Source organism: Mchenga conophoros, linkage group LG23 (assembly GCF_057382185.1).
Source record: "Mchenga conophoros isolate Kocher_MC1m ecotype Shallow Benthic linkage group LG23, M_conophoros_male_GT1.1, whole genome shotgun sequence".
Taxonomy (NCBI): domain Eukaryota; kingdom Metazoa; phylum Chordata; class Actinopteri; order Cichliformes; family Cichlidae; genus Mchenga; species Mchenga conophoros.
In genome coordinates, this window is record NC_140547.1 from 3,767,203 (window position 1) to 3,791,754 (window position 24,552).

Sequence of the window (24,552 nt, forward strand, 5' to 3'; positions counted from 1 at the left end):
TAGGAATTGAACGACTGATACATCGTTAAAACTGTGGGTTATTCAGGTGGGCAGGATATGGACTGTAAGTGTCATTATAAATAAATAAATAAAAGTAGCTTAAATGCAATGAAATCTACGACATTTAGTTTTCAGTTTAAAAAATTGTTGCAAATATAACATGAATGCAATTCGTTATTGTTCAGTCTATGGCGTCGAGTCTGCTTGAAGGTCATCTTCCCATGCAATAAAAAAAAACATTTCTTTAAGTCACAAACATTTATTATTCTTGTCATTACAACAAAAATGACCTATGAACATTTAGGTGTTTTTCTATTGGCAACACATGACATACTGTATGCTTCACAGATTAAATTGCGAATAGGTAGGAACGAACAATTAAAAGGTTGAGAGAGGTAATACGCTCTTTAATACCAAAAGTCACATAGCCTAAGGGTCCACTGACAACATGAAATGATATTGTCACAAATTTACCATGTAGAGAAGATTCAGGGGGAGTGATAGTGGAAAAATTGTAGTGTTATTTTTTTAAATTTCAGAAACACCCCTTTGTCTCCGTGTGCTTTCTAAGTAAAAACCTGAGTTTACAGTCTCTTGTCAGCATATCTCAACAACAGTGCCACTTTTTCTATAGACACAAAATAAAAAACAATATAAATCAGAATAAAATTCTCAATTGTATTTTGGAAAAAAAAATCAAAAATAATCCCCCGTAACCACTTAGGACAAATTTAACTTATGTTAAAATAACAGACTCCTTTTTTCCCCTCCACTGACAATTGAAGGCCACACGCCACACTGCAGGCCAGCATTATTTAAAAAGCTCCCTCTCCGAGTTTCTCTTGCTTTTGTCTCTCAATATTATACACATATTTACACCCTATAAATAAACCTGTCTCTCCTCGTACACTGTTAAGAAACTGGGAGAACAAGAAACATTCTTACTTCCCGAAGAATGTTTACCCTACCTTCACAGAGGACGACGCCACAATTGATTTTTTTTCATGAAAAATATTCAGAGGGCATTCTGGCAGTCTTTTCTTTTTCTCCTATTTCTTAAAAAGGGCAAGTGTTCATATTCGGTGTTTTACTGGAAAAAGTTTGACTCTGCGGCCCAGGTTGTAATATGCTCTCCTGTGCTAAGTTCAAATGACTTGAGGCAGAGGCCAGTGCTGGGGTCAGCATGGCCAGAATCTGAGCCTGGCTTCCCGGCTGTGCGCTGTAGGAAGAAGCGGTGGAGTTGGCTGCACCAATGATATTATCAATGGAGAACGAAGGTCGACTCGGGGCGCTGGAGTCCGTCTTGAGGGGTGGCAGAGAGGGGCTTAGCTGAGGATAAAAAGGCTTTCTTAAATCGGTCCCTAAAAGGGAGGGCAGATGATGCGGCGCGGGGAATATGGAGGCTGATGAGGGCAAGGTGCAGGGGGCGTTAGGGAACGGGAAGGAACCACCTGTGTGGTGTGGGTGGTAAGGGTTGTGGGCTGCGTGGAAGTTCTGCAGCTGAAGTCCATAGTTGTATCCATACGGCGCATATCCAAATCCTGGTAGAAAGCCACCGGAGTCCCTGAGGATATCATTATTTTGGTGCCTCTTGAAGCGCTTCCGCCTGCGCAAGAAGCTCCCGTTGTCGAACATGTCTGCGGAATCCGGGTCGAGAGTCCAGTAGTTGCCCTTCCCGGGGTTGCCGGGCTCCCGTGGGATTTTCACAAAGCAGTCGTTAAGGGAAAGGTTGTGACGAATGGAGTTTTGCCACGCAGGGAATTTTTCCCGGTAATAGGGAAATCTATTGCTAATAAACTCGCAGATCTCACTCAGAGTGAGACGTTTCTTGGGGCTCTGCAGGATGGCCATGGTGATCAGAGCGATGTAAGAGTACGGTGGTTTCACAAGTGCACTTTTTCTGGGTTTGTCCCCAATCGCAGTCCCGGTCTCTGCATTGGACCCGACCTGATCTGACGGGCAGTCAGAGCTGCTGAGCCCTGGAGAGGCAACCCTCTCGGCCGTGTTCTGGGAGTAATTATCGTCCGAGTCATTGTCGAAGTTGAAGTCATGGTGGATGTACTTTCCGTCTTTTCCAACCGATATGTCACCACCAACCACATCGATGTCCACATCCTCGGACAATGCAGAGCTGTCGGACATATCCGTCCCTAAAGTCATCCTTGGAGTTGCCGCTTGTCTTCCTCCTCTCTCCCAGATTTCCTCCTGCTCTCGTCCGGTGAGGCTACAGAGCGAGAGCGCGCACACACCCTTCTCTGCCTTACAACCACACAAGGGTTTTATTGCAGCTTTATCTCCAACTACCGAAATCACACATGGCTAAAATTGAAAAAGACAAATAACTCTTTGACCTGTGGATTTGGCGTGTCCTCGGAGTCCGAGTCTGGTCAAGCGGGGCCGTGCGACGCTCTCATCGAGAAAACTTCTGGGAGTCACGCGTAAAAAAATAGAGTCAAAGATCAACGATCTTGCACCGATAAGAAGTCGTGTTTTCCTCAGACACGATGGTTTCCGTCTGTGATCACTTCAAGCTTATTCTTATTGTTCAAAAACCTACTTCGGGGCATCCAAATGTCTTTTCAAAAAAGCTTTTACGCACAAGATTGGGTAGGTATCCAGCCAGACTGTCACACTATCCTCCTTAGTGCTCAAAAGGTATTTATAGGGCCACGCTGATCACGTGGTCTTTGAGTCACTGTTACCAGGAACTGGACGAAATTATCCAGCAAAAAACAATATTTGCATTTGCTCTTGAATATTATATCATATGTTAAAATGTTATACTAATAACAGAAGCACTCAAGTCTACACAGGTTGAAACGACATCAGTTGTTCCCTTGTATATGTACATATTTTAAGACCTCCAAGTGCGAAGATCTCAAATATTCTGTGCATATTTTATGCTTTATCAGAGGGAAAAGAATATAAGAAATAGGTATGTGAATGTATGTGTTAAAAGTGAAAAACTGTCTTACTGGTAGCTTCTTATTCACTTTAAAAAAAGAAAGAAAAAAGTTTCATACCTGGACATGAAGTGTTTGATTCACTTAAAGAAGACACCGTGACTTCAGGGGAAGGTGCACCACTGATGGTGACTGATCAGAAAAAAGATTATAAAATTATTATTATCATTATTGATAATAATAATAAAAATAATAAAATAATAAAATAATAATAATAATAATAATAATAATAATAATAATAATAATGCACGCATATTGAGAGAAATCAAAATTTTGAATCTGTTCATAAAGTAAAAAAGATGGAAAAGAAAAGATAATAACAATCTGCAGCTCAAGTTATTATTATTACTAGTATTGTTATAAAGCTTTTTAATTGAGGTTAATTTATGAAGTAGAGTGCACAGCACTTTAAAATCCGAGTGTGAAATATATATTTTTTTAAATATACATATTTTACTAAAATAGTCCTCGACACGTTTTGGTTTTTTTTTTTTGTTCAGTATTTTACATTTTTCTTTCGATTTTATCTAATGTAACGTAACCTTAAATCCGTTTTGTTTATTCAAGTATCCAAAGTGCTGCATAAATAAGTTGTACAAGCGGAGCATGCACAACTGTCTGAAAGGTTTCAGACAGGCGCATAATTCCGTGATTCAAACGAAGAAAAAATTCTCACGGGTTTAGTGTTTTCCTCATCAACAATTCGCAGCATTATTCGTGGGCATTTTTTGCATATTTTACAGTGTTACACGGGGGTATAGTGTGCCGCAACCTGCTTCAATTCATCTTCGTGAAAGGCCAGGAGCAGATGACAAAGTGCAATGTGTGCGGGCTTATTTAAAGCAGGCGGGCATTCCAGTTCATTATGGGGCAGAAACATCGAATTACTGTAATGCGTTTACATCAGCACCCCATTAATCCTAGCTACAGGTCAAACAGCAAACAGATCAGATTCATATATGTCATATTTTTTGCTTTTAGGGTGGGTTTTTTGTTTGTTTGTTTTTGGGTTTGGGAAAGTCAAAGAACAAGACTTTCATGCGTTTTCACACTTGTTTTCTTTATGTTGTTTGTTGCCTTTTCTTGAACAGTGTGTGTGTGTGTGTGTGTGTGTGTGTGTGTGTGTGTGTGTGTGTGTGTGTGTGTGTGTGTGTGTTGTTTTTACTGATAGAGCAAGTTCAAATCGAGCATGCGTAACCTTAAACATGGAAGCGCTTGCTGATCTATGTGTCCTGCTCTCTGACCTGCCTGTCACAAGTCTTTAAAAATCTGAAATAGACGCTCTGACACCTGCCTGACAGCTACCCAAGAGACATAACACATTAACTTATATTAGATCATTCTTACGGAACCCAAGGCCCAGCCTTAGTTTTATTCACAGATCAGCGAAAATATTGCTCTTATTTGTTTATTTATTCCCTCTATTATCTTTTAAAACACCGACCATATGTCACAATGACCTGCCTTACGAACAGAAGGGGTAGCAATTCGCATTGCCTTCATTTGATAACTAATGCTGGTTTTTTACTTACAGTATAACCAATGAATTAATTATATACATATTTACGTAAAAATATTGTCAGTCTACTTAATGCTACGTGTGTAATCACGTGGAAGTAAGAAGAGTAAGAGTTACCGGAGCTTTTGAGAAGTTATCATCTTTTAAAGCTTCAGTAGGCGTTAGTTCATATTCTCTGCGACTCTCAAAAAGAAGAGGCTTATTTCAGTTTATGGTGTTAAGGCGCCCTCTGCTGTTTGCAGAGCAGTGATGATTAAAGTCTTGCACTCGCAGGTGAGACTAGCTGTGACTCATTCAAGCAGCAAATCGGTAAAACTTGCACTGACTGGCAGAGGTTATTGAAACATTCTCACGTAATGAGGAAACCACTTTATACAATGCAAAAGCCTTTGTTAGAAAAATTAATATAGTTTTATTTTTTTTATAATGCCAGAGAAGTACATAACTTCTATATTAGGCTATAAAATATCAACTACTGTTGATGTGCAACACAACACTTCCTGAAATGAACTGTCTGGCTGAATAGACGGTTAGTGCTTGACTTGAGGTTAAGGGAGCAGATTGTACTGTGAGACTAACACCTGCTGAAAACTCATATGTAATGTAAATGAAGCCTGGTATAGCTACACATGAGCGCCTGCTGGATATTATTTTTAAATTGATGGCAAATAAAGAATAAAAATGTGATCATAATGACTGGATTGTGGCTTTCCTGGATGTCCTTTGGGATACTTAAAAAATAACATTTTGCTTAAACAGTCACATTGTGTGTCTCAAACCTTCAGTGCGTTTTGTTGACGTAAGCACTTTTCAGCACTTGAATATGAAAATTAGATTGAGATTGCATCTCAGTGATGAAACACGAACACCGAACAAGACTTACCAACAAAATAAAAATTTAAATAAGCTCATTTCAAAAAATCAGAAAGTGTTTTCACTGGTGACTGCTCTTCAAAATATGTTCGGGTAAATCATAATTCAAAAAGTTAATGATTAAAAAACTTAATGGAGGGTGGAGAAAATTATACAAGCTGGACACGTCGTGCCTTTGCTTCCACCTAGTGGTGAGGCAGCTGTCCGAGTCCTTCGGCGACTTCAGCGCTTCAGAGTTATCTAATAAAAGTTTTGGGGCGTTTTTGCTGAATACACGGTTGTTGTGATTGGTTGGCGTGAGGTTTGGGCGGTGATGAGCAGACCTGGACTTTGAATTTGACTTTTCTGTTAGAATTGTTAGAAATTGTTGGGTTTTATCCTTCAAACGGAACAACCATTACAGTTTATACTTGCAAGTAAGTGCTTTACTCATGGGTATGTTTGCGTTTCCACAAATTTGTCCCAGGTGCCTAAAACGGAATGTTTTTCTTACACCTTTCTTCAATCTGTATTATAAGTCAAATATAAGTCATATAACTGTTTACACGATAATTTATCCCAACTATATACCTCAGAGATAAAAAAAAAAAAATTGTCCCAGCTGTTGTCTGAAACATATTTTGTCTCCAGCAATAACTGCTATGCACACTTTCTTTATGTCCTTATTTCATTAGATTACCAGGAAATTAATTTCCACAAAATACGGCTCATATGTGGCTCTTTTTTTGTTGTTTTCTTTTCTTGTGTTGTATTGCTGTTGTTACAATTCACAAGTCTAGAAAATTACATGTAAAAATCCATAAAGAGGAAAAGCCTACAAGATATTAAAGATTATTATAGCAGGGATGCTTAACATAGCATAACAGTAATTAATAATTAATTAACAAATTTTTTTAAAAAAAGGCTTAATGCAGGTTTTGGGGCATTTATTTATTTATTTTTACTGTTTGAGTATCTTTGTTAAATCGCCATGCATCTTTGCTAACCTGAATTCCATGTGATTGGTATCAAATTCAAGAATGATGGTAAAGATGATTTTATTTTTAGTTTTGAGTCTAGTTTTTTAATTGAACACTTCTCAATAAAAACTCTATTTGTTTTATGTCATTTATTATTGATTATGTCAGTGAAATACATTTAAAATATAATTATTCATTCGTGCATTTGAACACAGAAAGTTCGAGTCTACCTGTACCCAACTCAAGACGTCATTTTAAAAGTGTGGATTTTGAATGGTTCATTGGTGATTCGTGGTGATGCAATGATTCATTCCAAAGAACTGACTAAAGTGGTTTATTTGTGAACTGGTTTAATATTTTCTCACACCAATTTAGGTTAAATCAATGTAAGAAAACTGTGTTCATAGATTTTAGCTTGTATTGACATGGAATCTTTTAAAAATAAATATTACCCATTTTCATAGTTTTAAAGTTTTAAATGGTCAAGGAAAAAGGCTACATTTACTTTACTGTAAAAATCCTTTTTATTTCCTTTTTATATCCTTTGTCGCGTGTAATGCTAACACCCTTCCTTTAATAAAGTCTTTACATCAGCACAATATTTACATAAAAAAACAGCAGACGTGAACAGTCTATAAGTCTATAAGAAACATGTAAACTTAAAAACAAACGGCAAAATACAGGAAATACGAAAGCAGTGTTTCACATATTAGTACATATTGAGATACACTCATGGAATGTGTCAAACTAAATGGCTTTACACCTTTTCAAATAGGAATGTTTCATAGTGAGGCTCGGTCTTATTGTGTCATGTCCTTTTGAGCTTGGCAAAAATTAAATTCCGAAATTCCAGCGTGAACTAAATCTATTATTTATTGTTATGCTGACTGAATAATATGGACCTTTTATTTTTAAGCTGTTCTTCTGATTAATTTGGGGCTTTTTCCTTTAATGGGCAATTTAGGTCTAGAATCCTTCCTGTCTGCACTCAATTAAGTTTTTAGTTTTCATCTTACATATACCGCTCTAATCCTGACGCAAAGTTGGCTTGTCTCATGTAAGTGTTGTTGTAGTTCATGGGGCTGGAGAGGCCCAGTAGCTGCTCCGAGTGCTCGGCGCAGGAGCTCGGGCGCAATGCCGGTAGGGAGAGCCGGTTGCTCGTACAGTACACTTGGGAGCTGCCCGGGGAGAATCCGGACTGGGTCATGGTGGGTAGATTTGGAGGAGAAGCCGGAGAGGAATATGGGTACCCGGTGGTCAGGTTGGATGAAAGGTTCCCGCTGTTTCTGCTCAGCATGTTCGCTGACGGGTTGACAGTCTGAGTCTGGAAGCAAGCAGACGGGTCGGCGCCGGTTACCGAGCAGCTGGAGGTCATAGTGCTCAGATCGCCTCCACCCAGTCCCAGCGCTTGGGAGTTGAGGTCCCCAACTGGGCCGCTCTGCACAACCGTCTGCTGACTGATGATGTTGTCGATGCTGAACATGCGCGGCTGTCCTTGGCTGACTCCAGCAGAGGTCTGGTAATGATGCAGCATGGCTGGGTGTGGGGATGTGGCCGTCAGCTGAGAGCCGTAACCTGACCCTATGCCGGCATACAGGGCGTTTGGATACGAAGGCCTTCCCATTGGCGTTGGCGTAAAAGCGCTGGAGCTCTGCATGTAACCGGGGTATGTGCTAACGTCTGTGCGCTTGAATCTTTTCCTTCTCCTCAAAAAACTTCCGTTGTCAAACATGTCCTCAGCTGCGGGGTCTAACGTCCAGTAATTGCCTTTACCTGGTCTGCCGGGCTCCCGGGGGATCTTCACAAAGCAGTCATTGAGCGTGAGGTTGTGGCGGATTGAGTTCTGCCACTTCTTCGAGTTCTCCCTGTAGAAAGGAAAGCGCTCCATTATGAACTTATAAATGCCCCCTAAGGTGAGTTTCCTCTCCGGGGAGTTGGCAATGGCCATTGCGATGAGAGCGATGTAGCTGTAGGGAGGCTTCCCCCTCTGGACGGGCCTCTTCCTCCTGCGGCTCCCCGAGGGCAGGTGCTCTTCAGTCTGACCCAGAGCGCCTCCGTCCTCCGTGTTGGGACTGTTTCCTCGGGGCTCGGACTTGATCAAAATGCTTTCCTTTGACCGGGCCTGCAGCATCAAAGGCGGCGGAGGCAGTGGCGAGTCCAGGCTCACATTTGGAGACATGACAACAGGACTTGCCTCGGCAGGTGATTGCTCTGCGGTCATGTTGCACATGCCAGAGAAGTAGGAATAATTTGCTAGATTCATAAAAGAACCAATGCAACGATCGCCTTTTTGTCGAAATGATCAGCAGGGGAAAGAATCAACCAGGTGCATGTACAGCCCCTTGCTCTGGCCCCTATCCTGCCCTGGTGTTTGGGGTAGTGTGTGTGTCAGTTCAGGTGAGAGAAAGGCGTTGACAGTTTTATATGACAGGGCAGGAATGACGCCACTGAGTAGCCAGTGACGACTGAGGCAGGAGGACCCACCGAGTACTCACCCAGAAATTGACAATTTTCTAACAGACTGCTGTTTATATAATACAAAGACTTGCATGTAATGCTAAATTTTTAGATTGTAAAAAGTGTTGTATTTTTACATTGTAGGATTTAACATCTTTAATCAGAAGAGGCCCGTATATGGCAGAACCAAACAATAATATTGCATTTATTTGTCATTCTCACATGGATGTAATGTTTGAGCCACTAACAAAAATTTTAGTGGCATTCTCTGTCTCTCTCTCTCTCTTTCTCCTTGTGTGTCTTTATCTCAGCTGCTCTCTCTGTGCTTTCACTAATGCCTGTGTGTATATCCAGGGCAGAAACAACACTCGGAGAGCTGCTCCATGCTACTCCAAACCCAACAGCCAATCCACCAATTGAAAAATAATAACAAGCCACTGAAAACAAGCAATTGAGCTATCAAAGCTTTTGGGCAAGAAAAGTAAATATCCCTTCATTTCATTTTCATTTTTGGAGAGTGATAATCAAACACTCCCTGTGGTGTAGAGGAGAGGTGTTATCTTATGGATTTTGAAGTAAAAACAGGGTTGTGCACACAGTTGGTATGCAGACAACACTCTTTGAAGACCAGAACTTGAAAGTGCTTTTAATTGATCATTCAGGCAAAAAAGAAGGCTGAAGTTAATTGCACAGGTAAAACGCACAGAGATGAACTACCAGTGTTTAAAATGTGGGTTAAGGTGTTGAAGCGAGCTGAAGGGAAGCTTAATAATGTCAATGACATCCAAGCAACAAATTAAAGGAAAACCCAGGATAGAAGTGGTGGAATCCCTGGAAGAGTTCATAAGTAAATATTACGTGAGCAGTGTTATAAGTCACGCAATCACCAAAAATCTAATTCAACAACAACACATCACACAAGGTTACATTTTTTGGTAGAAGGGTCAAATCTATGACAAACTAAACTGGGAGCATGCATTTGCCAGACACCATATTGGAATATTTTTTGTTGTTTTTCCTTTTAGTTGATCTCCCAAATATTACTGTACAAATATGTGGTAAATCATTGACAACTAGGTAGAACAGATCCATGGAGACAGAGCGATGATGTTCAAAAGAAGAAAGACGAGATGGCTCGTTTTCCTTCCAACATGAGTAACACAAATAAAAAAGTTTTGACAACAGCCAGACCAAAGCTATTAATCATCGCTGCCCACTCTTCTCCCAGATGCCTTTTCCCCCCGATCACCCTCTCTCTGCCAGCACACAGGAGCTGCCACCTCTTCCCACAGATGACTGGACCCCTCCCCACCCAGCCACAGCTCAGACAACACTAAGCCCAGCTAGCTACTCACAGCCAGTGGCTAACAGCTTCAGACAGGCGTGGGAGCGGGGATGTATCCAAGCAGGATCTGCCCCCAGAGCTGTCAGGTCAGGCAGGACAAACAGGGGCTCAGGCCAGGAAACGAGGCCTTCTGCCTCGGGGCCTGCGGCCTCTTGCTAATCCCCACCCTGACCACCTCATTACCCTGTCAGAGCCTTCACACCTCTCTGTACCTCAACACTATCAGTACATTAGTCATGTTGTACGGCCAGTCTGCATGCTTGTTTCTCTGTCACACCGTACTTTTACTTACTTTATTATGTTGTGGCTAGTCAAGAAAAAGCCCGCTACAGTAAAACATTTTAAATTAAGTCTATGGATGTGGGAGAATTAATCTAAAATGTAGAACAAGAGAAGTTACCAGCACCCAAAAAGTGGAAGTTTCATCTTAGAGTACAAAAACCCTGCTTAATTCTTAATAACTGCAAGAATAGTGACTAAAACTAACTCCAACTCTTAGCTGCAATCCAGTTGTTTAATATGTTTAATAGCTCCATTAGAACATTTTTCATCAAATTAAACTTTCATACATTTGCTATTTTTTATATTTAACTGTATATTAGACTGTAGTCAGTCAGTTGGAGTAACTTCACTGGTGGGAAATATTTGTTTGTTTTTTCGTTAGAAAAAACCCGACTTCCTTAAACCCCTCTGAACCTATGCTGTATTCTAAAGCGAGATGAATCATGTATCATATCGACAGGATTTTAACTGGAAACTACTTGGTAAGTGACAAATTATTTTAACGTAGAATCCCCCAAATTCACTAGTAAACAGAAGTCACAGACTTTCTCTAACATACAGAGCAGAGCATATATTTATAAGAGCATGAAGACAAAATATGAACAGGTAACTTTTTTACCAACATCAGACACACAGTTAAACGTCGCAGCCACTGTGCTTTAAAGGGTAAACATGAACTAATTAGACCGCCATTCACTGGACACTTTTTTAGTTCCACCCGTTTCACTGCGCATTAACCTAAATATATAATCAGCCACTCACATCACAACATAATGCATTTAGACATGGTCAAGTCAACATGCTGAAGTTCAAACTGAGCATCAGAATAGAGAAGAAAGTTGATTTAAGTGACTTTGAATGTGATATGGTTATTAGTACCACATGTACTGGTCAGAATATTTCAAACTGCTAGTCTGCTGGGATTTTCCCACAAAATCATATTTAGGGGTTACAGAGAATGGTCTGAAAAGGAGAAAAATATCAACTCAGAGCTGATAGGAAAGCAACAGTAACTCAACTAACCACTTGTTACAACCAAGGTGTGCAGAATAGCATCTCTGATACAGTCCTCACAGATTCGCCAGAATTGGACAATAGAAGATTGAAAAGCATTGTCTTGTCTGACGAGTCATGATTTCTTCTGCCACATTCAAATGGTACAGTCAGAATTTGGTATAAACAACATGAAAACGTGGATCCTTCCTGCCTTTAATTAACAGCTCAGGCTTCTGCTGGTGGTGTAATCATGTGGGGGAGATTTTTTCATACACTTCGGGTTGCTTAGTACTGACTGAGCATCATTTAAACACCACAGACTGCTTAAATATGCTTGATGGACATGTCCGCCCTTTTATGACCACAGTGTACCCTGCTTCTGAAGTCTCCTTGCAAGAGGATGACACACTACCACAAAGCTCAAATCACCTCAAACTGGTTTCTTGAAGATGACAATGACTTCACTGTGTAGTGATCTACAGTCACCAGATTTCGGTCAAATAGACTTTTGGGATGTGGTGGGATGGATGTGCAGCTCACAAATCTGCATCAGTGGGATGATGCTATCATGTCAATACTGAATGTTTCCAGCACCTTGTTCAATCTATGCTGCAAATAATGAAGACGCTTATGAAAGCAAAAAGCAGTCCAACAATACTAGCAATGTGCATCTAACAAAGTGTCCTGTGAGTGTAAACTGGATGCTTATTTAAGGGTAATCGAATGAAGGAAAGATAGCTACTTCATCTCAGACAGACAATTTCACATGTCCAGTTTTATTTTGTTCTAAATGTTGATTCCACATTGTGCCGCCACACTGGATATTACATCCATCCTGAACCACTTCAGCCAGAGTTTGACATTGGGGGAATTTTCTCTCAGGAACTGATCATAAGTTTGCAAGATTTTCTGAACCACTTATGCCACTGGTAGGAAATCATGTAGCACGACTCCTACAGCATGTACTTTTCCAGTTTTGTTTTAATGTTCTTCACAAGTTTTAGCAAATCTCAGTTACATTTCCAGTCATATTTCCCAGTTTGCTAAGAGATTCACTGATGGTAGCAAGTTCACAGGTTCTCTTTTCCTTTTCCATGAAATCCTGAGAAGTACTGAGGGTGAGATGGATGGACAAAGTTGCTGAGTAAACACTTGGAATCTATTCATTCGCACAGTGGCTCCAGGGGATGGGGAGGAGGGGTTCATGAGAAAAAGTGGGGGAATGAATGAGCGAGGGACAGAGGGAAAGAGAGGGAGACACAGAGAGAGAAACACACGGGAGAGCGCAACCTTTTTCTTGCTCAAGCTCATCAAGTACGGGCCAGGGCTCCTGAAAACGCAGGGATTACCAGGGAACAGGGGCTGTACTGGCCAGGGCCGCCTCTGCTCACTCCTGCACTGCACGCTACACTGCCCCGCTAAAGCACAGCGCATGGTTCTCACACACACACACACACACACACACACACACACACACACACACACACACACAAATCAGTCATGCTTGATGCTTACATATAAGGTAATCATATCTCATTTTCAAAATTTCACATAAACACACACAGATAAAAAAAAGAGTGAATATATGCATCATAAATAGCTTTATAATTACTTCACAAGTAGTAATTTAAAAGTAATCATCTCTAATTATTATTATTATAATTTTTACATTTTGGGACGTTAATGCAATAATAAACTGTCTAGAGCAAACCCCAGTTTTCTACTACTGACCTCTGACCATTCAAATGAAGAAACAGACTTTACTTAATACAGAATATACAGTTTATTCTGCAATCGTTCCTTCACCAGGCAACATAAACCTTTGACCCATTGCTATATGATTAAAGATGTGCTACTTAAGTTGCTTCCTGGATAAATACTTGTCTGCCCCCAAGACACCCAGACAATCCCTCAGCCTTGGGCAATGCAGTGAGGGATGCTGCAAAATACATACGTTAGACTGAACACCAAGCAGAGGTCAAATCCTGTTAAGGTAAACACAAACAATGAGGAAGTGAGCAACATGTGCATAAAGTGGAAAACATGACCATCTGACAGAGTCTGTTGAAATGCTTCAGGGGATTCTTTTAGCAAGAAGCAAGCGGTGCATAAACAGAAAACTGAAGGTTAAGGAGAAGGGAAAGCAAAATATAACGGCGAAACTTTTAGTGTTGATGTCTAAGCCAAAAAATATCAAAATAACTGACTGTTAACATCATTAAAGGAATAATTTGGCCACTTTAGAAATGCATCCATTAGAAAGATGAGAGGATTAAGTCCACTCTTTCCATTAAATATAAAGTTATAGTAGGAGATGGCTAGCTTAGCATACACAGTGAAAGCAAGCAAACAGCAAGCCTTGGTATATCCTATCTGAAGGATTAAAGAATTCACCTAACATCTTAAGTGCTCTCTAATTTAACATTGCATAGCCTAATATAGGTATTTCCAGACTTTCTACCCATTTGCTATTATAATGGACTAGTTCTTATACAGCACTTTCCACTGGTGCTGTGTGATACTACAAAAATTGGCATTTATCCGATACCAAGTAAATACAGAGCCCATACTCCCAACACCAATATCGATACTTTTAACCTATAAAGGCAGCTTATGTATGGGAGAGCAGGGCGTTATGAGTTATGAGATGAATATTCATCAATTTGCAAATTCTGAACATATTTTAATGATCACTAAATTATTTGTACTTTCTTCTATAATTGAATAATCTGTCAAAACACACCTTACAGTTTCAGCGGGTGTTTGTAAAGCTGGGTTTTTCTGGAGACCTGGAATGTAAATGTTCCTGTCTCTAAAGCACTTTGGGTCAACTTGTGTTGTTTAAATGTGCTACAGGCTATAAATAAAATATAGATGACAGTCAACACAAAAACATTCAAACATTTTTCATACTGGATGTTTAAGAAAAAATTTTTTTTAACCACAATTCAAACTTTTACATACTGAACTTATAAGATGGAAACAAAGTATCACTTTCATTTTGCTAGTATTGATCCAATACCAATACTGGCGCTGGTGTACTATCACTAATGATACTACCCATATTTAGATCCATCTGCCCACATTTACTTTCCACTATAAATCTCATTCACCCAATCGCATTCATTTTATCTAACATTCACACATACACTCAGATCAGGGACAACTTCATGTTCAGTATCTTGCCCAAGGTAACTTTGACACAAGGACACGATTGATCCAACAACCTTCCAATTGGTAAACGATCCGCTCTACTACCTGAGCCATAGCCACCCTAGTTTAATGACATAAAACACAGAAGTTCTTATATTTAGGGGCTAAAGTAGTCAGAGAAAACAACAAACAGCCTCGTTATAATAAAGTGAAGAGGCAAACACTGCCCTAATACTCCGCTCCTTAGTATGATCAGTCAACAGGGGGAAGCTTGCTGAGTGTAAAGGTCTTGGCTGACTGGTCTGTAGGTGCTTTTCTATAACAAGAGCCGCTGACAGAAGAGCAAACAGAGGAAACCATACACCCCTCTGTCCTGGAGAGCTGAGGTGGCCAGAAAACAAAGGAAGGAAATTCTTTGTCTGCTGAAAATAGTTTCACATAGATAAATAAAAACATAATAATGAAACCTTGTTTAAAGCATTAAATATACCCACAAGCAAACCTTTAAACAGAAGGAAATATAGAGCATGGTGATCTAATTCAGATACTGAACGTTGGAAATACTGTTTGTTGGCTTTACTGTATGAGGTACTGTGTTTTTGAAGCATTCCTGAGAGGCTATGTGGACCAGACTGGCAGACTGGGTGATGAGTAAAAGCTCACCACAGAGGGAAGAAAGGCATGGCTGGCTTGTGTCTGTTTACATATTATCAAATGCACACAGATGTTAGGAGTAAATACAAGTGTTTTACTCTTCAAAGCTGTTTCACCTTGCATTATAATCATCCCAAACTGCAGAGCAGAGTATCAGTGAGGTCACAGTGACATAGGTAAATCCTTCATTAGACGTCAGAGTTTCGGAGCAGAGTGAAAAGGCAAGAGAGGTGGGCTCAGAGCGGAGACAAGGACTTTCATTCAGCTCCTCCATGTCTCCTTGTAAAACTATCTTTCAACATGCACTTCTCACTCTTTCAGTGCAAGCCTTCAAGCTTCAAGCTTCAAGCTTTGAATGTCTTATTTTACTCCAGAAAGGAAGCAAAAGGAAGCCACATTTCCAGTAGAACATTAATTTTATTTAATCACAAGTATTACAAACTGACACCAAAAGTGTCAGTGTTTATGTCACCATCATTAACAACACTTCTTGTATATCTCAAAGCAGTCATTGGTGCTGGCATTGCCTGGTGGTGAGAGATGGCCAGCAAGCATGCAAGCACACAGCAGCCATCTTCAAGGCATTATTACTCTGAGAGAGAAGAGAGTCGCGATAAGACCCGGCCTTTACACAGACTGATAATGTAGGGTTAAGGTGTCTCTCTCTCACACACACACACAAACTGTATGCACACACAAATACAGGCATGCACTTGTGTGTGAGATCAGTTTTAGTGCCAAGTCCAAATGGTCAGCCTTCATCGTGAAAAACTCATTAAAACAGAAAGGTCAGAATAAAAGTAGTTTCAAAGGCTGGATGTTTTCCAACACGTATAAATATAAAATATGAAGAAAAAAAACCTTACTGGGAATGGAAACGCTTTTCTACTCTATTTGAGCACTCAAACGACTTTATATAACATGCTTTGTTCACACAAGCAGATTTTTCTACACTCAAGCGCTTTCTATCATTCACACACAGATGAACGCACTGGAGAGCAACTCTGCCCAAGGATACTTTCGTAGTGGAGCAGCCAGGGATTGAATCACCAACCTTCTGATTAGTAAATGATCTGGTTGACCTCCTGAGCTACAGTCACCTCAAATAGACAAGGATAAGAAGAAATAAGAATATAAAGCCAAAAGTACATTCAGTTTTAGATACCCAGTTATTCTTATGTTCCCTCTTGCTGTCTACTTCTAATGGTTTGTGTGCTCATTTCTGTGGAAGGGACTTAAGACAGAAGTAGCTGACCAATGTTTGCCATCCAGTACCACACCCTGTCTCCTCCTATTGTCCTTCCTGTTGTTTAAGACTAGCCTATACAGGTGGGATAAGCATTCATTATGTCTTCTAAGACCAGTGTACACAAACCACCACAAGTAAGATAACTAACTAAGCAGATATTCACATATGGGCTGAAGATACACATGTAGGTACATGCATCAGGTCTGCATGTTCTCCTCTGCATCTGTCTGTGAACAGGTTCCAGCCAGGTCATCTCTGTTCTTCTGACACCCCAAAGAGATTAGCTCCAGACACCTCTTGACCCTCAACAGAAACAAAAACAAAAAAGAAATCAAAACGTCTTTACATCAACTGAAATGCAGAACAAATACAGACTTAAATGTAGTTTAAAATTATTTTTTTTTTAATTAGTCCTTTATTTATCAAGGTAAAAATCTCACTAAGATTAAAGATCTCGTCTCCAAGAGAGACCTGGTGTCATGGCAACAAAAGTCAAAAACACATGCACCACATAACTACATAGCAATTAAAATAAATACAATATTCCGTACAAATATGTGAAAAATATACAATAACAGCTTTTAGCTTTTTAGTGAATGAAGTTTACATGAATGTCAAAGAAGTTGAGCTTACACTGACAGTGGATGCAGGCTCTTACACCCATCTAGTGGTTACCAGATCAACTGCAGTCTCTGAAATTACCTGAGGTCAGTAGGAATTCTTTTTTCCAACCATAATTTGACTGGAGATCCTCGGCTTGGTCACAATATGCAGTTAATCCTATAAGAGTTAAGTATAAGTTTTTTAATTACAGTCATTTTTATATATAGTGGCCATATTAAATTGTGACTGGACAATTGTAATTGAAAAATTAGGGCCAGGCGAGGTCTATTCTTTCATTATTTAATGACAAATTAAGAAACTAAAAGATCTGGAGTTGATCCCAAGTGTTGAACTTGCAATTTGTAGCGTTTCATTAGAATTCAGTCAGTGCAAGTGAAGGGGGCCATAATTAACCCCCACATAAATCTATTAGAGAAAGTTGCAAAATCAGCAATCTGGTTCCATCTTAAAAAGAATGAATACTCTGGAACACCAAAAGGTCAGGAAGATCATGGAAGACAACCAAAGAAGATGATCACAGAATTCTCTCTGTGGTAAAGAAGAAAAAAATCAGAACATCTACCCAAGTAAAGAACACTCTCAATGAGGTATGAGTATCATTATCCAGGGTTTACAGCAGGGTGCCATCCACTAGTTACACTTAAGAATGGGAAGGGCAGATTAAACTTTGAGAAAACATCTAGAAGACATCCACAAACAAGCAACAGCTGAAAAGTGCTGCAGTAAAGAGAGAAAACAGTATTTAAGATAAGATAAGATAAGATAAGATAACTCTTTATTGTCATTGCACAGTCATACATAGTACAGTAGTACAATGAAATTGGAAAAAACTGTCCTACGTCTGGTGATATCCATGAATTTTAGGCTGCAAAGGATTTTCAACCAACGACTAAAAACTGTTTTTATACTTAAAATTGTTGAAATTGTCCTTAATTTTGAGCTTCTCAAAATAGGGAATTGTGTATAAAAAGACAGTTAATGCAGTTAAACCCCATAAGGTAAACCTGAAAGTCTGCACTTCAGTCAGAGCTTGACTGCATGATTCAAAATCCACTGTGGTGGTGTACAGAGGCACATTTGCAGAAAATTGTCCCAGTTTGCAAAATCCTAAGGCCGTAACTCTATGTGCAAAGACAATTGTTGCTGTTAAAAATGAAGCAAGCTTCAGAATAAGGAGAAGGAACTTAACTAGAGCTTATGGGATATTCTGAAGGAAAAGATTACGTAGCTACAAATCGTTTAGTAAAAAAACTAATTTAGATAAGCCGTGATAACTGTACTTACTTCAGTACTGTAGGTGCAACAGACATTCCAGTTGCTTTTAAACGTCGAACGCGGAACAAAAGCGTGAGTTCATGTTTCTTCCGGTTTACAGAGTCGGCGTACAGGCGGTTTTCTTCAAAACATTATGGCGTCGAGAAGAGCGACAACAGTTCCAAGTAGTTTTAAAAGCATCCCCACCGACTCTAAAAGGTAGTTTCTATATTCCCTTTTTCTTTTACACTGCTGTTGTAACATTCTCCGGTGTGTGATTTGTTTTAAATTGTGGCTTATTTTAATGTGCAGAAAACACACTGAAGCTCAGCGGTTTTTCTTTGACGCACTATATATTCTTTTCTTTAGCGACAGGCCTAGACGTATTTAGAAATAGTTTATAAATAGAAATACATTTACAAGAATTTTTTTGTGTAAAGAAAGCTCAGGATAGCTCGGCTAACATTATAGCGTCTGGCTTAGCATACTTTCTGTTTGTTCCAATTTCGTCCTCATTTCTGTATCCTTTATTTCTTCTCAGTTCAAAAAGCAGTAACCCTGCTAATAAAGCCAACAACGTCGGATCTGTGAAGAAAACTGTTAAATGTAAGTATGCGATACTACTATGGGCTTAATAGATTGTTAATTTTACCTACAGCTGTCAGTGTCAGACATCACATTAATTTATAGTCCTAAAAACTCCTCAAAGGGTCTTCCACAAGGTATTTGAGCTGATCACTGTCTATGTGATTTTCCACAAAAGATCTAATAATGCAACTCAATTTGCATGATAGCTGTTAGGTATAAATAAAATAATCATGACACAATTTTTCTAGAACTTGCTGAACTATTTTTCGTTTATAGAGGACTTTAGTGATGTGAGGCTTGCACAGATGTGTTACAACAGGGGTGGGGAACTCCAGGCCTCAAGGGCCGGTGTCCTGCAGGTTTTAGATAGCACCCTTGGTCAACAGACCTGAATCAAATGATTAGTTCATTGCCAAGCCTCTGGAGAACTTCATGACATGTTGAGGACGTAATATAGCCATTTAAATCAGCTGTGTTGGATCAAGGACTCGTCTAAAACCTGCAGGACACCAAGGCAGTTGGGGCCTGGAGTTTCCCACCCCTGTGTTACAGCAACATTCAGCCTAAATGTTTTTTTTTTCTTTCTTAAATAATATCCATAAATGTCCTCATTAATCTTTAGTAAGTGGGACTGTTGTTAAGTCTCGATATCTTCAGTCTGCTGAGAAGACATCTCTTTCAAAGGTAATGCTATTTTTATTTCTGTTTTTCTGTACAATATGTGCTTCACTTGTTCATTAGATACATCGTTCTTCATCGTTTTACATAGCTTTCAAAGCTAAGATGTTGAGATATTGTCTTCAGCCTCACATTTATATTTAGCACACGTCTTAATTTCATCTTGAATTTTGCTGTCACGTTTTTCATACTGATTGCATCTCTGTAAACATTAACAGAGTAACTCACTGACCAATGAGTCGAACACTGTGCCACGACCATCTTCACCAAAACCCACAGGTGTCAAACCAAAGGCGGGTACTCCGACAAGACGCTCAATGGCCCCATATGCAACATGTAAGTAATCCCTGTGGCCATAGTTGTGACTGTGGGTGCTGATTCAGACATGTATAGTAAGTGTTGTGTGCTGTAATCATATTATCAGCTTTATAAAAAGCTTTTATTTTCATCTGTCAAGACTTTGATGCAGATCAGAGGTATCCAGTTCACTTTAGAGCTCAGTAATTAGGTCTACCTTAGCCAACATGCCAATAAAATCATGCATTATGATAATAGATTTACAAGTAGGCTGCCAAACAACCAAGTCACAACCACTTGAAATATTACAGCTACTGGCAGTTTTTAGTTTTGGACTGCAAAAGATCTTGTATCATGAAGTTTACAATACTGCATGCGATCTAGCCTTCTGGAGAGAAATTGGATACACATAAAAATAAAATAAAAATTTAAAAAGAGAGAAGTGAGAAAATCCCTCACTTTGGCTCTTCTAAGATAAAACTTTCCAACTACATTCCATCAGTTTGAGACTTGATGGAATGTAGTTTTATGCCTCTTTTCAGTTCAGCGGCTTTCCAAATCCACTGTTCCTGGATATGGATGTGCTCTGCTTGTATATATTTTTTTTTTTAAAAAGGGACAATGGAAATTATGTGTTCTGAAAAAATATTATCAACTGACAAATGGATACAGTCAGCTATTTAGATTGATTCTAGTTGAATTGTTTTCAGTTAATATCTTTAGTAATGCAAAAAACACAGCATCTGAGTAAGCGTCTATGGTCTAAAGCAGCGGTCCCCAACCTTTTTTGCACCACGGACCGGTTTATGCCTGACAATATTTTCACGGACCGGCCTTTAAGGTGTCGCGGATAAATGCAACAAAATAAAACTAGTACCAGTACTGAAAAAAAGATTTATTCATAACACATGTGAAAAGACCCAGGAAAACTGAGTTAGCGATAAAAATGATAACAAAATAACGCTGAAAACCAATAAAAACCCTGAAAACTGTACATTTCACACCTGAGCCTCAACTCTCGCGGCCCGGTACCAAACGACTCACGGACCGGTACCGGTCCGAGGCCCGGGGGTTGGGGACCGCTGGTCTAAATGATAGCTGTAAATAACACATTCTCATTTTTCTTCCTTTTTAGCAATGATGTCACGTGAAAATGAAGCATCACTTCTTGGGAAAAGTGTTCTGCAGTCCACATTCTCAGATAATCCCCGCTTTCGACCAGATTTAGATATTTCGGTTATCAAAGGTAAACTGAATAAAAATGCTGAAAATTTTTTATGATTTGGACTGTCCTGTAACTTTGTTTTTTTGTTCTATCTCCCAAGATCGAACAGTCATTGAAAATGCAGTAGAACCTGAAAGAAATCCAGAGAATGAAAAGATGATGGTTGAGATGGAAACATTTCTTCTGGCCTACCTCACAGCTAAGGTTAGTTGATGTAATAGATCTGATAATAGTTCAGTTAGTGTACAGTAAGATGCTAAGTAAAAACATAGTCATCTATTTTATTATTTTGGTGACTTCTACATCGAGAGATATTATGCTTACAATTTTTTACTTAAGATGGAGAGCAATACAGCAAAACTCAAGGCTGAGGCAGAAACAAAGATTCTGCAAGCAATGGAGGAAGAGCAGTCATTGCATGATGAGGTCAAGGAGAAGAAACGTCAGTATCTCCTTGCAGAAAAGAAACGGCTGGTGAATGAACTGCTGGATTTGCAGGTCTGGAATAATAAATGGTGTTTTCCTTTTTTAACATGCGTTTTAATTAATACTGTTGTGTGTTCTGTTGTGGCACTGCTTACAACACTTGTAAGCAGATGAAGCATGGTTCTCTAAAATCTGCTGGTAGATGTCTGTGTTGATTTTGGACATGAAAAATGCAGTGATCTGGACCTGGATTCTGTGACACTGGCCTTCATTCACTCCTTGTGAATCTCTCACATGTCCTTGAATCAACTTTTCTTGACAATCCTCTGAGTTCTGTGCAGCTTTTCCTACCACATTTTTTTTCCTATTTGTTGATAAGATAACAAATAGGAAAGATTGGGGAAACCTGCAGTCAGCTGAGACTGAAGAAGTCACTTGGATGAGTGACGAAACGTTTCTCCCACAAAACGCTACGTCCAGATGAACAGAATCAACTTTTGGAGAGGTCCTATTTGTTGACTTCCTATTAATATGCTTTAGTACAGCACTCTGTGAGCATTCAGCCTTTGCTGTCCTCTAGAGGGTGTCGATCATTGTCACCTGAGCTGTGTCCCAATTCAGGGGCTGCATCCTTTGGAGGATCGGGCCTTTGCGGTCTACGTGGGCCAGCTCCTTCAAAGACCGAGAAGTGTGAGGCTGTGAAATGGGATGGTCTAGCCTTCAGATTTGTTTGTATTTGAAAAGAGTAAGAAGAAAAATCTTACAACCAAGTAGCTGCCGTCATTGAATTCTGGGATAGGTTGGGCCACGACGGATACACCCGGCCCATCCTTCAAATTCGGGGAAATGAAGGACTCATTTTTCGGCTGCATTTGGAGCCTTCGAGTTGGGACAGCCTTCATCACCTGGCTGTGAGGTAATCGGCCTTCAAATGCGGCTTCCGAAGGATGCAGCCCTGAATAGCACTGGACAACTGTCATCGGTTTTCCTCATGTGGCAGCTGTTAACCAAAATCATCAAAATTAAAACAAAAAAGGCTTGAAATATTTCACTTTAAACATACTGAATATAAACTATATTAAACCTTTACTTTTTTTAATTAAGTTACAATTGTTTTTTGGGGGTTTTTTTTATGATTCTAGTTTTTGGTGACGCACTAGTATATTTAATGTCCATTTGAATTTTGGGTTAACTAATGCGAAAATACACTTAGGTAGCAAACTTTGGTTCTTTTGTACACTCTTTTGAATCAAGCTGGATTCTATTAATGTCTGGTCAAAACACGTTTTCGAAATGAAAAATGGTGGACACACAAAGCGTATAATTGATTCATGTTCTATAATTATTGCCCCTCAGGTTGCTACACTGACTCCTGTGGCAGAGGCTGTTGGTCAGTTTACAAAGGACTACAAGTCTTTTGCTACAGCTGTTGACACCACCCGACATGAGCTGCCTGTTAAGAATTTCTACATTGATGGAGATAGACGTGAATTTCTAGGTAATTTTTACGTTAAACTCATAAGTACGATTTAAAAAAAAAACAAACAAAAAAAACCACAAAATTGCACTGATGCAGACTCCATTAAGCCTCCATATAAATGTTTTGATCTACTACTTATGTTGGTGAAATTTAAAAGCTACATGGAGAAATCCTTTCTATGTCAAACTGTTGACAGGAGGAGGATACACACACACACACACACATTTAAAAATATACTTGATTTAGCTGTGGTTTAATAACAAAGTGCCCAGCAGGGGGGTGCTCTGACTGGAAAAATAAAAAAGACTTAAAGAACTGCATTTAAAAATAAATAAAATAAAATTCTTCCATGAATCAAGTTTTGCTTGGGCTCTGTTGCTTGGATTTTACAGGATAGTGGTATACTGTAAGGCTATGGTAAGAGCCTTGTTTTAAGTCTAATTATATATTTAGAAATATATTTTTCAGGCATTTACATGAGTGATTACACGAGTGATTACATGATCCATTTAAAACTGTACAACCACCATGGGCTTTTGTTACAACAAAAGTCATATGTGGTATGTAGCTTGGAGAAAATTATTGTTTTCTGATCTCTTTTTTTTTTTTTTTTTTTTTTTTAAATAAATTTAAATTGAACCCTTTCAGATAAAGCTGTGGCATCCTTAAAGGAGAGTGAGAAATTGCTGTTGGAGTGCACAGAGGGTGATTATAAGGACAACAGCACATCTCTGGAGTGCCTTCGAGACATAAAAGTAACATCAAAGGACATCAGTCAGCAGCTGTCCGGGTAGGCGCATGTATAAAGAATGTTGTGTTTTGCTGTGTTAGGTTATGATTGTTTTGTTCCTTCACAGGTTGTGTAACAGTGTGGGTATGGCAGCTTTATCAAAACCTTTTAAAACCAATCACTTTTATTTTTATTTTTTTTCCCCTCCCAGGGCCTTTAAGGAGCAGCTGGAACTGTCATCACTGGTCTGTCGTCAAAGAATCTATGTGCAGCAGAGCACAGAGGAGGAGCAGCTGGGCAGTTCAAGATCCAGAGAGCTCTACTGCCCCAAACACTGAAGGATCGCATTCAGCATGGCATACACAGAACAAGCACTTTGGATATGCTCCAACTCCACATGTTTTATGATTTCTATATATTCACAGGTTTTGTCTGTTTTTGTGTGTACTGTGTAGGTGTACATTTGTGATTTTCTTTGTGGTTGTGTTGTAATGTTGTAAATGTGGACTAATTGCTTCTTTATAGATGTGACCAATAAATACAAGAAAGAATTTAGATTTTGCAGACTATGAAAAATCGCATTGCACTAAGAATCCATAATATCCTAACCAAGGTTGCTGAATACAGAGGAGTTTGAAACTTTGATCAAATAACTAACATACCTTGTCACTAAATCACAAACTTGTGATATCTCAGAAATTGGCAAAATTATTAATTTGATTTATGAGTCTAACAACGCGTTTGAATTTTTGTTCGACCCCTTATGTGTGCTTGTTTTATTTTGCAATTTTAACTAAACA

At 39.3% G+C, this 24,552-nt stretch overlaps 3 protein-coding genes and 1 long non-coding RNA gene across 4 annotated transcripts; 1 reads left to right on the forward strand and 3 right to left on the reverse strand.

Moving 5' to 3' along the window:
* Positions 1-254: 254 nt before the first annotated feature.
* foxd2 (forkhead box D2) lies at positions 255-2,637 on the reverse strand. The gene has a single exon (XM_085264400.1). It carries the CDS (start codon positions 2,158-2,160, stop codon positions 1,057-1,059), a length of 1,104 nt encoding a protein of 367 aa, XP_085120526.1. The 5' UTR covers positions 2,161-2,637; the 3' UTR covers positions 255-1,056.
* A 4,505-nt stretch (positions 2,638-7,142) lies between these two features.
* foxe3 (forkhead box E3) lies at positions 7,143-8,648 on the reverse strand. Its single transcript, XM_085264907.1, has one exon. The coding sequence runs from the start codon at positions 8,575-8,577 to the stop codon at positions 7,327-7,329; it is 1,251 nt and encodes a 416-aa protein (XP_085121033.1). The 5' UTR covers positions 8,578-8,648; the 3' UTR covers positions 7,143-7,326.
* Positions 8,649-16,234: 7,586 nt separating this feature from the next.
* On the reverse strand, positions 16,235-18,404 carry LOC146546420 (uncharacterized). The gene is made up of 3 exons (XR_014890831.1): positions 18,359-18,404; positions 17,153-17,230; positions 16,235-16,753 (listed from the first exon to the last, which is right to left on the reverse strand). It is a non-coding gene; the product is annotated as an uncharacterized LOC146546420 (long non-coding RNA).
* Positions 18,405-18,407: 3 nt separating this feature from the next.
* On the forward strand, positions 18,408-24,303 carry haus8 (HAUS augmin like complex subunit 8). The gene is made up of 10 exons (XM_085265627.1): positions 18,408-18,547; positions 18,870-18,934; positions 19,539-19,600; positions 19,813-19,930; positions 21,027-21,137; positions 21,217-21,320; positions 21,456-21,614; positions 22,899-23,040; positions 23,671-23,812; positions 23,964-24,303. Exons 1-10 carry the CDS (start codon positions 18,483-18,485, stop codon positions 24,088-24,090), a joined length of 1,095 nt encoding a protein of 364 aa, XP_085121753.1. The 5' UTR covers positions 18,408-18,482; the 3' UTR covers positions 24,091-24,303.
* Positions 24,304-24,552: the final 249 nt, after the last annotated feature.

What these genes read in the sequence shown, in the direction of transcription:
- foxe3 (XM_085264907.1), bottom strand. Translation starts at nt 8,577, where the DNA reads ATGAATCTAGCAAATTATTCCTACTTCTCTGGCATGTGCAACATGACC.
- foxd2 (XM_085264400.1), bottom strand. Translation starts at nt 2,160, where the DNA reads ATGACTTTAGGGACGGATATGTCCGACAGCTCTGCATTGTCCGAGGAT.
- haus8 (XM_085265627.1), top strand. Translation starts at nt 18,483, where the DNA reads ATGGCGTCGAGAAGAGCGACAACAGTTCCAAGTAGTTTTAAAAGCATC. An exon ending in ATCCCCACCGACTCTAAAAG is followed by an intron (nt 18,548 to 18,869) that starts GTAGTTTCTATA and finishes ATTTCTTCTCAG; the next exon opens with TTCAAAAAGCAGTAACCCTG. An exon ending in AGAAGACATCTCTTTCAAAG is followed by an intron (nt 19,601 to 19,812) that starts GTAATGCTATTT and finishes AAACATTAACAG; the next exon opens with AGTAACTCACTGACCAATGA.